The sequence below is a fragment of the Electrona antarctica genome (genome assembly GCF_951216825.1).
Source record: "Electrona antarctica genome assembly, chromosome: 17".
In the NCBI taxonomy this organism is placed as follows: Eukaryota; Metazoa; Chordata; class Actinopteri; order Myctophiformes; family Myctophidae; genus Electrona; species Electrona antarctica.
This window is the reverse complement of record NC_136798.1, coordinates 32,656,683-32,674,182: the sequence shown is the minus strand read 5'-3', so window position 1 is coordinate 32,674,182 and position 17,500 is coordinate 32,656,683. Positions and strand designations below refer to the sequence as shown.

The following is a 17,500-nucleotide window of genomic DNA, read 5'->3' as shown; positions in this document are numbered from 1 at the left end:
CCCCTAGGGGTCCCCGGACCCCACTTTGGGAACCACTGCTACGACAAACACCACAATAACACGCTGAACAGATTCACATAACGTACCTTTAGCTCCCAAACCTTTTAGCTCGAGACACAACAAATGCATTTTATGTCCTCCCCGGGATACAAGCTAGTGAAAATAGCAGATCTACAAGCTCACAACACGTCGCATCGTGAGTGTGTGTGTGTGTGTTTGTGTGTGTGTGTGTGTGTGCGTGTGCGTGTGCGTGTGCGTGTTTGTGTGTGAGTGTGAGAGAGCCTTTAAACTGGGGTGTGTGTGCGTGTGAGTGTGAGACCTGGCAGTAACATGAGTGTGTGCATGTAAAGCCTCTCGGTGTGACAGACTACACACGTCTGCAGCTACAAAAGGAAAGTGTCATTTGACTCCATTGTCCAGAGAGCTGTTGTGCTCCACCACAGGTCTGCCAGCTGTGTCACACGATTCTTCCGCTTTGTCCCAGGAGAGGAAGTGTGTGTGTGTGTGTGTGTGTGCGTGTGTGCGCCTTATTGATGATAGATTTCAAGGTTTCTCTAATCTCACCGAGGCTATTGTCCTGTTTATTTGGCCCCCATCAAAGGAATGCAACAGAGGGAGAAGTGTAGAAACGTGACTATAGTTGACAATAGAGTTGACATACCTGGTTAAATAAAGGCTCCCTTCTCTTTCTCTCTCGGTTCTCTCTGTTCCTCTAGTTCTCATTCTATCCCTCTCTCTCACCTTGTTTAACCCCCCCTTAGACTTTGTTGTGCGACAAATATATATATATACATATTCTTTTTAATTGGAACATTTTGGAACAATTATGAGAGATTTTGATCCCATTACATCCCAAAATAGTCACACCAGGGTTACTGTGGTTACTATGGTTAACCCATTCTGGGTTAAACACAAACAGGTTAACGGGAACCCGTTTGTGTTTTAACCTTAGAGTATATATGAATAGAGACGGCACCCGAGTTCTCCTCCCATCCACTTGCATTAAGTTGCTCAAAAGCGCATGAGGCGATTTCACTGTGCATTCTGGGTAGGAACAGAGTGCATTCTGGGATGGATTGGGCCCAAACACATGAACGCGCTGCCGCTGACTATCATTGCAGGCATTCAGCGTTCACGTGTCATCGTGAACGTGCACAATGATAGTCAACGGACCAGCGCGTTCATGTGTTTGGGCCCACGCTGCAATATCAAATTCGGCCACTATGTCCATTTCGCCTCAGGGTTTCATCCGGGTGCCGTCTCTATTCATATATACTCTAAGGTTTTAACTAAGCATTATGTTATACTTTAGCTATTCAAAAATAGCAGATCTACAAGCTCGTAGCGCGCCACTCGGTGGCGCGCTACGAGCTTGTAGGTCTGCTATTTTTGAAAAATGAAAATGCGGCACAACTCTTTGAATATATATATATTCTTTCAGAAGACTTTTTTTTTAAAATTTCGACGTCAGGCCTGAATGGTCATACGGTATAAAGCAGCATGCCTCCCCTTCCTCCCGTAGGAGCCGTGCAGCGGTGATGTGTTCACTGGAGGTGTGGACTCTGGCCTGTCAGACGGTCTGTGGTCCTCCAACCCTCTACACATCCACAACCAGCCAAACCAGGTCTGGTATTCTTTTTTTTTTTAATTTACGTTTTATTGAATTGTAATCAAACATACATGAAAACGAAACGACTGACAATTGACAATACATACAACCGAAAACAAAACAAGACAATATACGTACAATACACACAAGGGGAGATGTCTGCCTCTCTTCTCTATTGATGATCATTCATAATACATAAGTACCTCAAACAGGTGCATATACAGGTTAAACAGGTTTAACTGAAACTATACAAAATCAGGTCTTATGGTAGAAACATGAGTAATCCATCTAAACCAGTTATCTGTGAAGACTTCAACTTGACCTCTGAAGCTGAATGTAATTCTCTCCATAATAAAAGGTCTGGTATTCTTGTTACTATTATGATCACTGCTCTACTCCATTATCATCATCATCATCATGTAATGCAATGATTCTCAACCTTTTTCAGTTTGCATTTATAGGCCAAATACCCCCATTCGATACAATCTTTTTTTATATCGCTGCCCCAATCTACACTGTACAATCTGTGTTCGTTCTAACTCTGAGAGAGTACAGACTTGTACACTCTCAGAGTTACAGTCGGACTAGCCTCGGAAACCCTGACGTTTTTATTTCCAGGGAGAAAAAAAAAGTCTGGGTCCGAGTCCACTTCAATTCGGCATAGAGTAGCGCAAACATCTCTCACTCTCTGCTGATTTCTGATTGTCTGCACCTTTGTTAAATTGACACACACGCACACATGTACACACACACACTCCTCTCTCTCTCTGTCGCTCTAAGTAATTAGTCTCATGTCGCGCAGCTGCGCATAGTTTCTCTCGGCGGATCCTGCCGGGAGCTGCCTATGCCATAAAAAGCATAGGTGAGTTCCAGGCTACAGTCGGACCATCTTGGACGACCCGACACTGCATGAGAACCAGTGATTTCTCGGTATGGCCATACTTAGTATCATCAATCATGTCCAGTTCCAGGTAAGCCAGAGTGGGCCCTCCTTCAGGGGGCCTCCCCAGCCCCCGGCCGGCGCCTCCATCTACCAGAACTTCATGCAGGAGCTGGCGGAGACGGGCTGTGATGGCACCGAGCGCACCCAGCCCTCTGAGGAGGAGGAGGAGGAGGAGGGGGAGGAGGAAGAGCTGGAGGTGATGATGGAGGAGGGAGAGGATGAGGAGGTGAGGAACGCTTCCCGGCTCCCCTCTTGACGCCTTTTCTCTAGCCGGCTGTTATCTTGGCTTGACTTTCTGTCATGTTTTCTTTAGTTTTTAGTTGTATTAAGCCCTGGACCACAAATGTTAAGAATGGAATTTAGCTACCATGTTATTTAGACGCGACACGGGTCCCTTTTATTTTTTGTTTCCTACATTTTGAAATTTCATAAATTAGAAAACGAATGTTTAAGAAGTAGTGAAAATAGCTATCTGCTATTTTCACTAGTTTGGGCACCGGGCCAACATAGGATTTCTCTTTTGGGTCTTGAGCTAACCGGTTTGGAAACCACTGTCTGATTTAGACAGTTGTTTGGTTCATTGAGTACCTGCTATCCTATAGTTTCAAATATACAGAATGTTATTTAGAGAGCATGTTGTTTAGACAAACGCTAGATGCTCATTTTTCACATGACTGTTCTCTCCGCACTACCTTGTTTATGTGCTAGAGTTAATCCTCACTCTGCTCATTCCGATCTCACACTTGTAAGTCGCCCTGGATAAGAGCGTCTACTAAATGCCTACATTGTAAATTGCAGGTGGAAAGGAGTAGCAGTGGAGGAGATGGAGGTGGAGGAGGTGGAGGGTCTCTGGGGTCCCTGGAGCAGCTGGACCTCCTGCTAGAGAAGGAGCAGGGGGTGGTGAGGAGGGCGGGGTGGCTGTCCTTCAAAGCTCTGATCACCCTGAACAAGGAGCGCAGGCTGGAGATGGTTGCCCGCCGCAAGTGGAAACACTACTGGGTCACACTCAAAGGTACGGTAAAAAACAAAACAATATTGTCTATTTTTGCAATTTCTGAACATTTTGAAAGTTTTCGCCTACAATCACATGCCCAAAATAGTGACACCAGGTTGAAAGTTGTTAAGCACTGAATATTCCTTTCCGCACATGGGCAGGGGACATTATGTATCCTATATCCTAAAATACCATCCTTTAGCAGACAGCAGGGACCCCTTAATAAGTTCTGCGTTTCTCGAGAGTTAGTTTGCTTCGAAAACTCTGCCAGCTTAGGTACAAAACGCGTTTGCCCTCCACTCCATGCCACCTGATGGTTTATTTAGGCAACGCCGGAGATGTTACTTCCACAGCCTTTGAAGGTGAGCTCTCACCACAATAAATATTCACATCCTGCACACAATTGAATGATAGGTTAAACATCCACAAAGTAGCACTTCAAACACTGCACGTAGATGCCAGGAGGTTATTTAGACAGGAGGTTATTTAGACACTGTAGATGCCAGGCTTGTTGTTTAGTAGGAGTTCACATGTAGCACTTTGTAACAAAGTTGTTTTCTTTAGCACTCTAATTCACTTCCCCTGTTGTTGGGTGAGAACTGTTTCCTCCTCCAACCTGGCACTTTGTAAGATGCTCTGGAAAAAAATCATCTGATAAATGCCTGCCGTATAAACTGTAATTGTACAATTATATATCAGTGGTGGCTCAGAGAGGTCACCCTAGTAAAGTAACCTTTTCATTAAATTGTTCACCTTACATTTCTACAGTTGGAGGCCATCGATATTGTCCTTTTCTTTTTGCTGAGGTTTACGTGATCTGCGCAAAAGGACAGTTAACCCATTTTGGGCGGGAACCCCTTTTGGTGTTTTAAACATTATGTTATAATTTAGCTATTGGAAAATAGCAGATCTACAAGCTCATAGCGCGCCACCGAGTGGCGCGCTACGAGCTTGTAGGTCTGCTATTTTTGAAAAATCGTGAAAATATTTATTTCAGAAAACTGGAGGATTTAGAAGGATTTTTTAAAATGTTGAGGTCAGGCCTAAATGGGTCAAATGATAAGGGACAATATCGGTGGCACCCAACTGTACATTTCTATGTCAGACGCTTTCCCATTGCGGCGTGTTGTGATCGAAAAAGAATGCGCCAAGTACAGTGTAACTCGCCTCCATTTTTACTAAGTATAGACTCAAAGTGGTTAAAACCTGAAGTGATATTGATGAATTCCAAATGTTATCAAAGTATTATTTTGCGGCGCCCCTGGACTTGCGTCATGGCACCCACTTTGAGAAACCCTGCATCATACAAAGCTCTCCATTCTCTCTCTGTGTCCATCGCTCTCATATCGTGGCTTTGGGCAGAATCCTTGTGACCCTGTGTTCCAAATGGATCCAAAATTTGTCACAAGTTCTTGTTAAAAATAATGTTCATTGGTTAAATATTTATTTATTCATGAGAACGCACAGACAGACTCAACCACCGTCAACCTGTTTAGGGCATGCCCTGCTACAGTATCGTTTTCAAATCTACAAGCTCACAGTGTGTCGCATCACCATAGATTGTGACCTTGTACTGTAGATTGGTTATTTTCTGCTGCTTTTGCTTTGAAGGACATGAATTTATGATATATATTATTTCAAAAGATTGAAAACTGTTTAAACAAAAGAAAAAAATCACAACTTTTAATCAATTACAAACAAAGTATTTCATAAATAAAATGAAAATGTTTAATCGTCTCCACTTTATTTAAAGAAGTAGTTTAAGAAGTCGTGAAAATAGCAGACGTAGAACTTGTAGATCTGCAATTTTCACTAGTCTGGGTCCCCTTTTGGTTCTTGAGAACCACTAATATATAATATATATTACTGATGCTGTGTTGTGACCTTTTGGCCTCCTCCTTGTCAGGTTGCACCCTGCTGTTCTACGAGTCATACGGAGGTATCGGTGGTGAGCAGGACGCGGTGTCGGCGCGCTACGCCCTGCTGGCCCAGGACAGCCTGGTCCAGCCCGTCCCCGAACACCCTAGGAAGGAGAACGTCTTCTGCCTCAGCAACTCCCACGGCGACGTCTTCCTCTTCCAGGTCAGAGGCCAAATCATAATACTCTCTATGTATGCATACCGAATAACTCTTCCTACTCTTCCCACTTCTGGGCCCCTTTCCTACTTGCTTCACAGGTATATTACGGGTGATACTAATGAAGGCTCTGTTCCATTCTGGTCAAACAGAGTCAGGGTGCTACTATTGTGCATGTTGGCTCACTGGAAACACACCAGTGGGTCTCAAAGTGTCCTTGAAGTAGGTTCCAAATGACCCCGTACGGATGTGTAACTCTTAGAGTTATGGGGGTCCTTGAAATGAAAAGGTTTGAGAACCACTGTACACTAAATGGAACAGAGCCTTAATTAGTATCATCGGTAACAGCTGTAAGTTCAATGTTTGGCTGCATGAGCGACTTCATGTGTAGTTCTGAGGACACTCTTTTCTCAAGCCAGGCAACTCTTCCACAATCTTCCAAAAGATACAACGTCTGTAACTCCTTCCTGAAAGTCGTGAACGGAAGTCGTTCACAGCAGGAATGAGTATTCAAATAAGCGTAAATGAAGTAGCGCTGTGTTTATGAGTTGTGGTACACACATTATTACTCATTATATTATTACTGATGTAAAACAACACAAGGGCCAGACATGGTCGCGTCGGTTGTGGGCTCCAATCCCTGTACGCAGTGAAATCCCCAGTGTTGGAAATGGAACCAAATGGACCCGTATGGGTCTGTAACTGTGAGAGTGTACAAAATGGAACCAAAGGGACCCATACAGGTCCCTTTGGTTCCATGGTGTACACTCTCACAGTTACAGACCCATACGGGTCCATTTGGTTCCACGTTGTACACTCTCACAGTTAATTTAACTAACGTTGAGGACTTTAGCATTTTTCAGTGTGAATGACAGAGAGGGGTGTGTTGTGGTTTTCCAGCCCAGGCCCTCATGCTCCGACCACAGCTATGCAGTCGTTTCAGCTTTTCATATGCTGCTGTTTAAGCTTGGTAATGGCCAGTGGTGGAAAAAAGTAACTAAGTACATTTACTCTACTGTATATTGAGATACTTTTACTTGACTTGATCAGTCTGTTTGTCTGTTTTCCAATGCTTTATACTTCTGTTCCATTCAGAGGCAAGTGTTGTGCTTTTTGGATTTACTGAAATGTTAGTACGGTCATTTGGACATTTTACTTTGCAGATTTAAATTATTATTACAAATCATTCATTATAAGATTGGCTATTTTCTAAATGTACAGGTTTTGAAAACGTGTGAAATAGGACAGTCTGCATTATGACTACTTTTGGCCACAAGACTTTTACTAAGTTGTAACAGAGTATTTCAACATTGCCGTATTGCTACTTTTACTTAAGAAAAGCTCTGAGTACTTCTTCCACCACTGCTGGTAATGAGCATGTTGGGTTATGGGTTATTATGATGCGCGTACAGTACACTGCCAGTTCTGCAGTGTGTGTCTGGGTTCCATTGTGAGAAATGTGTGGATGTTTTGGGGCAGTTTTGGGGGAGCTGCTTCCAACACAATTATAGCTGTTTAACCGTCACATCCAGAATGACTTGCAGAGCAGTGTAGTTTTGACAGCAGTGACCATACTGACTGTATTCATTTAACTCTGTTGAGTGTATAAACTATAAACGTGACCAAATCAACCCGTCTAGGGCCTGTGTCCACCATGGCGTTCTCTTTTTGTATGTCGTGAATTGGCTTTTAATGGGAGTGCTGAGCTGTGCGGCGTGCACATCAGTGTATTATCATTTAGTCTTAGTCTTTTGAACAACACACGATTTCATCTGAAATTGTTTAGTCTTAGTCTATAGTCTTAGTCGACTAAAAATCAAAATCTTAGTGTGTTTTTTCGTAGTCAACAAAATTAACACATGTGCACATCTGTAGTTTATATATCTGGTTGGCTAGTGTTGAAACATTTGCAACTGTGGGCGTTTGAATGAGCGATTTAGCAATTCCCCCAGGTGTTGTAATGGCAGCTTTCGATATTACTATTAGTAAGTAAACAACATCAGGAAGAAGCAGGACTCAACCATCAGGATTCGAACTCCATTCTTTTATTGTATATGTCATCACACCGGAGAGAGACTATAGTGTCTCCCTCCAGAGCTTCCCCCAACACTCCCCACACACATGTCCCACACATATTTTATACTTTCAGGAGTGTACAGAGTTTCAGGAGTAACAAGAGATGGTCATTCCTTACATGGACTCTATTCTATAGTTAACTCACACAGTTTGAAATAGGTTTACATGAGTCGGCAGTCTCTAATGAGTTTGTCAGTGAAGAACACGTGGTAATTAGAGTGTTAAGTATCAACTACTAGTAGGCCATCGATATTGTCCTTTTCTTTTTGCTGAGGTTTGCGTGATCTGCGCAAAACCCCTTTTGGTGTTTTAAACATTATGTTATAATTTAGCTATTGAAAAATAGCAGATCTACAAGCTCATAGCGCGCCACCGAGTGGCGCGCTACGAGCTTTGTAGGTCTGCTATTTTTGAAAAATCATGAAAATATTTATTTCAGAAAACTGGAGGATTTAGAAGGATTTTTAAAAATGTTGAGGTCAGGCCTAAATGGGTCAAATGATAAGGGACAATATCGGTGGCACCCAACTGTAGTGTAGCAGTAGTTAAGCCGTCACATGCTGTGAAAAAAGAAACGGGCCTTGACCAGGGCCAGCTGTAATAAATAACCCGGGAGTGCGGGGGGAACACTTCACGGTGTATCTTCTTGCGGGCGACAGCAGGGTGCTTGACCCTCGCGCTTTACATTTAACGAGGGAAGAGCCCTGCTGTTTATGTGAGTTCACCAGATCTAGAGATGTAGACGTTATTTATTCTCTTTTGTTAATGGTTATTGAGGGCTTGTGCGTGTGTGTTTAACACGCATACACATGCACACACGTACACACAAATCACCTCACATGCATTGGCCCTGGCCCCTTCACACACTTCACATTGCCATGACAACTTCTGACTGAGTCTCAGACTCGTGCTACACAGTGTATGTGTGTGCGTGCATGCGCGCGCCGCGCGTGCATGTTTGGTTGGTTGGTGTGACGACCGTGTGTTTGGAGTCAAGCAGCTTTTGTCCTGCACTTTACCCTCCTCTGACTTTCACTATTATGAGAAATCGTGTTTCTTATTTGATAGCCAGCGGTGGCTCAGGTGGTAGAGCGGCTATCTTGGAACGCTGGAAGGTTCCCGGTTGGATTCCAACTTGGAACTTACATAGTCGCCTCCGCGTTCTGTGAACGTGTGTGAATGCAACGCAAATTGTAAAGCGCTTTGTAGAGATGTGTGCTAGATAAATGTGCCTTTGTGACTTTGACACACACATACTGAATTCCAATAGCCCCAAATCTCGGCCACTCGCTCACTAACACTTGGTCACTCGGTCACTGTTGTGGTGAAATTGGTGACCTGCTGAAATACGTGGACATCACATAACGTCAGTGTCAGATTTGTTTATTAGCAGAGTTCAACCTATAGTTAGTTAGTTAGTTAGTTTCATTGATGGCGGTATTTAGGCCACATATTTAAAGATAGATAGATAGATAGATAGATAGATAGAGTTTTTATTAAAGTGTCCTACGTCATACGATGCCCAGCCCGCACAGGCTTACAAGACACTCACAAAATTGTACATATATAATGATACATATACACAAATAGACAGTTACTCCATGGATACATCGTTCTCCAACGTAACTGCCATGCCTTCTCTATGAATTTTCCAAAAACAAAAACTTCATTACTGAACAACCAATTTAACATAAAACACTCAGACATCCAGAACAGATCTGGGTTCTTATCCTGAATTTTTTCAAATAAAACGTTTCTTAAATCATGATATAGTGGACAATAGAAAACAAAATGAAACTCATCCTCTATAACTCCCAGGTCACAAAGAGCACACAGTCGCTGCTCCTCAGGAATACCAGTATATCTGCCAACCTCAACTGCCAACTGCCATGTAGGTTATGTGGTCACCAATTACACCATAACACCACCATGCCGGAGTGACCGAGTGTGAGTGAGCGAGTGGCCGCGGTTTTGGTGTATTGTAATTTGTAGGTGAGCCTGGAGGCCAAAGTGGCCACCTTCCCATTCCCAGACTACGTCCTCTCTCTACCCGCCCTCCCAATTAACACGCTGACTCCACCGCAGGCGTCCAATCAGACGGAGGTGGAGAACTGGGTGACCTCCATCCACTCGGCGTGCTCGTCGCTGCTGGCACGGCGCCAGGGCAAGGAGGACACGCTGGCTCTGCTGCGGAGTCACACGCGCGCCCTGCTGCACAGCGTCGACATGGACGCCAAGATGAGGAAGATGGCCGAACTGCAGCTGTCTGTCATCACGGACCACAAGAACAGGAAGGCTGTGGAAAGCCAGGTGAGAGGAGAGTGTGTGCCTGCGTAGTGCGTATGCACGCGCGAGTGTGTGTGTGACTGTGTGTGTGTGCGTACGTGCCAGCATGCGCACGAATGTGTGCGTGTTTGACGGTGTGTGACTGTGTGCGTGTGTGTGATGATGATTGTTGCGTTTCCAGGAAGGAACCAGTGCAACAGAAATGCCATGATGAGCCAGCTGTGTGGTGGGAGAGGGTGTGTGTGTGTGTGTGTGTGTGTGTGTGTGCGTGTGTGTGTGTGTGTGTGTGTGTGTGTGTGTGTGTGTGTGTGTGTGTGTGTGTGTGTGTGTGTGTGTGTGTGTGTGTGTGTGTGTGTGTGCATGTGTGTGCGTGTGTGTGTGAGAGATCAAGGGCCCAGAGTTGTGGAAGGAGCCATTGAAACACACAGCGGTTCAGTTCAAATTGGCCAATTTAGTTAATTAGTGTGTGCGGTTGAAATGGAACCCAGCGCCTCGGCGGCCTTTCTGCCCAACCAAAGACATCCAGTCTACAAGCGTTTCACTTTTGCGGTCCTATTAACTGCCAAGGTTGGGGGTTTGATTCCCCGTGCGTAGCTCATTGGTTGGTTAGTTGCCCCATGCATTGTGTTTTCATTCCATGACATCATTGTGTTGGAGTTGCATTTCATTGGCTTTTTACTGTGCGTTTTGAATTACAGTAGATAAATAGATGGACCTTGAGGGAAATTGAGTTTTCATATCCGGGCTGTCACGATAACAAATCTAAGTTGACCATTAATTGTCACACAAATAATTGCGATTAATTTGCATTGAAAATTGTAGCGTTACAATTTGTATTTCTGTTTGCCTTTTAGGCTTCATAATCACAAATTGTACGGAGAGATGTGTGACAAATAACTTAAATATAAAGAAAGAAAACACATTTCATATTTTATTTAATATTTTTTCCTTTCCAAAAAATGTACAAAATAGCGGAAATAGTTGAGCTACAAGCTTGTAGATCTGCTATTTCTGCTACTTTTGAAAAGTGTTGACGATTGACGATTATGCAGAAATAATTGCAATTATGCACTTAATTGTGACAGGCCTGTTTTCATAACCGCAGCACTGCAGTAAGGATGACACAAAGATAGAGGTGAGGAGTAGAGACTCAGAGCAGAATAAGTGATGATAAGGTAACACTAATTAAAACTCTTGAACCCTAGCGTCCCTTTTCTATTGCGACACGTTTCTCTGTGAGAAAGAGATTTGCTGTCGAGGGAAATACTACTTACCATAGGATAACAATATAAAAGATGACTTAACATTAGACCAGGCCCACTGTGCCGGGGCTGGTCAGGTGTGTGCGTAATGTTTAAGTTGATACAAATAGAGAGGCGTAGCATGTGCATCCTGTCTTAAAGAACTAAAACTGACCTGGCCTGACCTTGAGCAGATAGAAATATAGCCTACCATTGCTGTCGGGGCAGGAACCAATTTATCTCCATATTCTAACTTTTTGAGTGTTGCAACCACTCCAAGGAACAGCAATGTCTGTCTTAACCTATGTACCTATGTACCCATATACCTATGTACCCATGTACCTATGTACCCATGTACCTATGTACCTATGTACCTATGTACCTATGTACCTATGTGACTATGTTTAGAGTACCAGTAGGGGCAAAAGTGGCGCTGTTGTGCCAGAAACAGAGAGAGAGAGATAGTGCTGCACTGTTGCCTGCTAATGAGAGAGAGAGAGAGAGAGAGAGGGAGGAAGGGGGAGAGGGGAGAGGGGAGTTGCACCACTCAGTTCACACGGGTGTGATTTGTTGTAAATGAATGCACTACATGATCATACTACAGCGTCACACAAAGTAGCAAAAGTAGGAACGCGAAACGCATCATGGAACGCATCATGGAACGCATCATGGAACGCATCATGGAACGCATCATGGAACGCATCATGGAACGCGTCATGGAACGCGTCATGGAACGCATCATGGAACGCATCATGGAACGCATCATGGAACGCATCATGGAACGCATCATGGAACGCGTCATGGAACGCATCATGGAACGCGTCATGGAACGCATCATGGAACGCGTCATGGAACGCGTCATGGAATGCGTCATGGAACGCATCGTGAAGCGGCGCGTTGTGAGCTCGTAGATCTGCTACTTTTGATACTTTTGCATTTGCATCCTGAAAAGTAAGTTTTGGACGTATATGTTTTCCACCGACATATACGATATGCAGAAATATGTGCTATCACCGGTAAAAGTTGCATAATATATTCGATATGTATACACCAGTCGATCATGAAACGTTGTGCGCCAGACACAATTCTGTAAATGTCATCACATTTACTCAGCAGAAATACATCGCTAAAGCTTCAATTCAATAATCAAAAATCTAATCATGTGGATCTCAGGATCTGCACTGAAATGGTGTTGTTGCTCAATGTGGACCTGGGACTTCATGTGTCCAGCCTTTTGACGGCACCGCCTTCTACAGCATGCAAGCGTCAGTCATAGACGTATCTATCCAAATGTGCGCCAAGGTTTCAGCCCTATTGACTTCCATCCATCATAGAAATGTAGTTAAATGTCAAAACGTATGAATCACAAGTGGTAGCCTACAGTATACTTCTGTGGCCTGCTAGTGTGAACAAGAAACGTGGTGCCGATCGGTCAAGCGCTTTGCGAGATTGACTCCAGACACAGACAGACAGAAAGACAGACCCTCTTAGACCCTCTTCGAAAAAACAAACAAACAAATGTGATCTTTAATCAATAACCTGTTCAGTTTCAGCTCAATAGGGCCCTTGTGCTAAAACTTGGAACGTACAGTGGGGTTTTTTTGTTGCAGCACATGCAGTACATGCTTTATGAATGAAGTCAGATCTCAGTGTAGCAACAGTACAACGTCTTACGTCAGCGTTCTGCTCATGGAGTGTCCTGGCTGTTGGCAGCCGTCCTGTAGAGAAAAGCCCAGCTTTCTCACACGGCGCTCTCAGTTTAACGTGGCCAGCAGCACATGTGTTCAGTCCAACACGCTCATTAATTACCACTGGCCCCCTACTCTCATCAACCCACCTCTTAACGGGAAGCACAGACAAACAGTGCTCACGTTTTGTATTCATATTCAAAAATGTCAAAGTAACTAGTAACAAATAATTATAGTGGAGTAAAAGTACAATATTTGCTTTTGAGATGTAGTGGAGTAGAAGTACTCCAAAAGAATTGGAAGTACTCCAGTAGAGTAAAACATACCTCAAATTTAGTACAGTACTTTCCACCAATGCAGATAAGTTAGCACTGATGTCTGTGTGTGTGTGTGTGTGTGTGTGTGTGTGTGTGTGTGTGTGTGTGTGTGTGTGTGTGTGTGTATGTGGGGGGGGGGGGGGGGGGGGGGGGGGGGGGGGGGGGCTCCTCAAGATCAAGAACCAAAAAACAAGGAATGTTTTCCCAGATAGTCTGAGGCTACATGTCTACTCTGTTATCCCTGGAGACCAGTTCAACCACGCAGAGAGAGAGAGTAATCTTCAGTTCCTACTAGATCAGCAAACATCTCAAGTGACCAACAATGTTGGTCCAAAATGAACCACTTTGAACTTGCGGAGGCCTTATACTCGTGACATGACGCACTGTGAGCTTAATAGACTATTTCTGCTATTCAAAGGTACAGTGGTAGCTTATCGCTATTCAAAGTGTGTGTGTGTGTGTGTGTGTGTGTGTGTGTGTGTGTGTGTGTGTGTGTGTGTGTGTGTGTGTGTGTGTGTGTGTGTGTGTGTGTGTGTGTGTGTGTGTGTTGGGGGGGGGGGCATATGGCTCCAGTCACTTTGATGAGATCTCTGCCGCTCACTGATTCCAACAAGGCCTGCAGCTGTTTGAAGTGAAGCTAAATGATTGTGTAGATTACAAACCATAATCTACCATGAGACAACCGGCCTCTCACACTGGAGCTATGCTTCATGTGCAATTACCCAGAGAGGGAGAGAGAGGGAGAGAGAGAGAGAGAGAGAGAGAGGGGGGGGGGGGGGGGGGGGAGAGGGGGAGGGATAAGAGAATTGAAGAGAGGAAATGGGGGGTGTTTGTGTCGGGAAGTGTGTATGTTGTATTGTATTGTATGTTTTTGTTGTATACTTGCTTGGACACACTGTATGCGTGCGTGTGCGTGTGCATGTGTGTGTGTGTGCGTGTGTGTGTGTGTGTGTGTGTGTGTGTGTGTGTGTGTGTGTGTGTGTGTGTGTGTGTGTGTGTGTGTGTGTGTGTGTGTGTGTGTGTGTGTGCGGCTGTGCGTGTGCGTGTTTGTGTGTTTGTGTGTGTGTGCATGTGTGTGCACTGTGTGCTTTTTGTCTATGTGTTGTGTGTGTAGATGTGTACAATATTGTGTAAATAAGCGTGACTCTGTCTGTCTGTTTGTTTACGTAAATGTGTGTGCAAATGTAAGCATGTTTGTCGGAGTTCTGTGTCTGTGTCTGTGTCTGTGTCTGTGTCTGTGTCTGCGTGCGTGCGTGCGTGCGTGCGTGCGTGCGTGCGTGCGTGCGTGCGTGCGTGCGTGCGTGCGTGCGTGCGTGCGTGCGTGCGTGCGTGCGTGAGTGAACACAGATGTTTACCACTGCCTTGTGCCATGTGTTGTGCGTGTGTTCAGATCCAGCAGTGGGACCAGAACCTGGAGAAGCTGAACGTGGATGTGTTCAGACTGAGGAGCTACCAGGCCAGCCTGCAGGGCAGCGAGCTGCCCAACCCCAAACGGCTGCTGGCCGCCGCCAGCAAGACCTCCAAGAGCACGCTGGGACGCCTGGGGGTCTTCTCTGCCTCCTCCTTCCACGCGCTGGTACTATTATTACTGTTATTATTATTATTCACCCTTTGGAAATGTCTCATTAAAACCCATTTAGACCTGAGGTCCATTCTACCAAATCAGTAATCCATCTGAAGATGTTTTGTGCCAGGACACCCAGAAGAGTTTTCTGAAAAACGTATTATGTTGCTAAAAATCGAAAATGACACAGACGCTTTCTGTGGTAGCAAACGGGGGCTCCGCGGCCCTAATGCATATCAAAGTGGGGGTCCTTGAAATTCTTGATGTTGATGTTGATTGTTGTGGTGGTGGTCAGGTGTGCAGTCGTGAGGAGGGCACACTGAGGAGGCGAGGTCAGTCTCTGTCCAGAGGAGACCAGAGGACCAATAGGAGAGGTCTGCTGTCTTCTCTGAAGGTGTTGGACACCCTGGGGAGACGCGCCAAGGACAAGAGTCAGTCAACAGCACAGGTAACACACGCACGACGCATGTACACGCGCACGCACGCACACACGTACGCACGCACGCACGCACGCACGCACGCACGCACGCACGCACGCACGCACGCACGCACGCACACACACACGCGCACGCACGCACGTACGCACGCACGCACGCACACACACACACACACACACACACACACACACACACACACACACACACACACACACACACACACACACACACGCTCCGAACGATGTGAACTCCCCACAAGGCAGTGGGTTCAGCTGGATGGCTTAACCCACTAATCCTCTATGATAGCAGTTAAGCACAGCAGCTGGGAAGGGGCTCTGCAGGGGTTCACACACACACACACACACACACACACACACACACACACACACACACACACACGCGCACACACACACATACCATCACCTCTGTAATCTAGCCATTTGCCTCTCACCTTTCCATCAGCTGTAAAAACACTTGTTTACAAGTCTCCTGACACTGATGTGTTTTAAAACCGTTTGGAATGTCGGGAACAGATGTTCTCATCCCCAAACACCTTGCTTTACACCACTGCACCACAACCCCACTCGTCTGCTGTTGGTCACTGCAGGGAGCTGCCCAGTACCTCCACATCTACGGTCTACTACTGTTGACCACATGTTTGAGAATCAATCACTTAAGCCCTGCATACTTTGTTGTATGACAGATACAGAAAAGGCTGGTCTGCAAGCTTGTAGATCAGTTATTGGCTATTTTTGAAGGAGAAATAATAACATACCAACTGTTGCACTTCACTATGAACTAATTTAGGAACTGAAATGTATTCTTCTGTTGTACTACTCGCTGTAAGCCACTTCTGGATCAGTGCATTAGCTAAATGATCAACACGTGTTTATACGTAGACTTTCATTTATTTGCGCTGCGGTATGGTTCGTTGAGTCCGAGGTCATAAAATACTGTTTTGAAGTTTTTCAGCTAGATAGTATCTGGAAGAAAGACAAAAAACATCCGCTAAATGCCTCAAGTATGAATCCAGATGTTCAGAGTTATGAGACGGTTACATCAGGGAATGTTCCCGTGCAGCAGTAGCATCGGCCTCCTGGTGGACTTTATTGCTCATCACTTACTAAACCCCTCGTGGACCCCGGGCCGGGCCCCCCCTTCGCTGGCCCCTCCGAGAGACCAACTGGAGCTATTTTAGGTTGCTGAGAGTCTGACCTAACTGCCTCTCTGCTCCAGAGGACAATAAATCTCTTGGCGTTTTGTCCTCCATGTCCTCTCTCTCCCTCTCCTTTTCCAGCCAATGTTTTGACAGCCTGACATTGTACACCACACACTACACTACACGCCTCCTCTGTTCTCTCAACACGTGTTCTGTGTTGATACTCTGAACTGGGGACATTGATGCTTTAGAGCGCTGATTCCCAATGCTTTTTCCATGGAGCCCACCCTTCTTACGAGACCCACTCGTGTTTTTCAGACATGTTAACAACATTAGCCCATCTACAAGAAGAGAACACGTCACATCCCAAAGTACTGTGAGCTTGTAGACTGGCTATTTTCGCTATTTTTGAAACCTATTGAAACATGTTGAAGTTACAGGACGATAGATGAAGTTACACGGTCTGAAAAAAGGTTCAGATTTTCTGTAACATGTTTTAAAAATCCAGACAACCTAATAATAATAATAATAATGGATTGAATTTTATAGCGCTTTTCTATGCACTACGTGCCTACTCAAAGCACTTTACAATGGTCCATTCATTCATACATTGGGAGGTGAACCGGCGAACAGTCAATGCCACAACAATGGTGGCAACCACCTTCTCCAAACAGACAAGACCTTACCTTAGGTTGAGAACCACTGCTTTAGGAGAGGGAATCCATGTTGCGGTTGTGTGACTGAGGTTTGAAATACTACGGGCGTGAAACCGTTGACAGGTAGGCCCTGACCGCTTCTCTTTATTGGCGCTTTGAACAAGCCCTTGAGCAAAGTTTGGTGTTGATTGGAGCAACAGTGTGCCTTGCAAGTCCGGATGTTTACGTTCGTGACGTCCACCGTTGTGTCCGTCCAGGCGTCCACCCACCCACCCTCTAGGCAATTGTAAAATAGGATAGCACATTTCAACAAGGCAAGTGCTTTGAACAAAACATCGAGACGTTAAGACAGAGCTAAGAGATACAGCACATTATTGAGATACAATAAGAAAAATAAATAAGTTAAAATAAAACAGAAAAATAAGAGAATAAATGTATTAAAATCAAATCAAAT

General features: G+C 44.9%; 1 protein-coding gene across 1 annotated transcript in view; it reads left to right on the top strand.

The window, feature by feature from the left end:
- Nucleotides 1-17,500, top strand: part of LOC306941079 (rho guanine nucleotide exchange factor TIAM2-like) — a 45,063-nt gene that overhangs the window by 2,875 nt on the left and 24,688 nt on the right. The window contains exons 3-9 of the mRNA XM_079526384.1: nt 1,523-1,624; nt 2,575-2,778; nt 3,351-3,564; nt 5,453-5,628; nt 9,784-10,008; nt 14,621-14,806; nt 15,090-15,242. Of these exons, the coding sequence (XP_079382510.1) occupies nt 1,523-1,624; nt 2,575-2,778; nt 3,351-3,564; nt 5,453-5,628; nt 9,784-10,008; nt 14,621-14,806; nt 15,090-15,242 (1,260 nt within the window). The remainder of the gene's footprint in view (nt 1-1,522; nt 1,625-2,574; nt 2,779-3,350; nt 3,565-5,452; nt 5,629-9,783; nt 10,009-14,620; nt 14,807-15,089; nt 15,243-17,500) is intronic.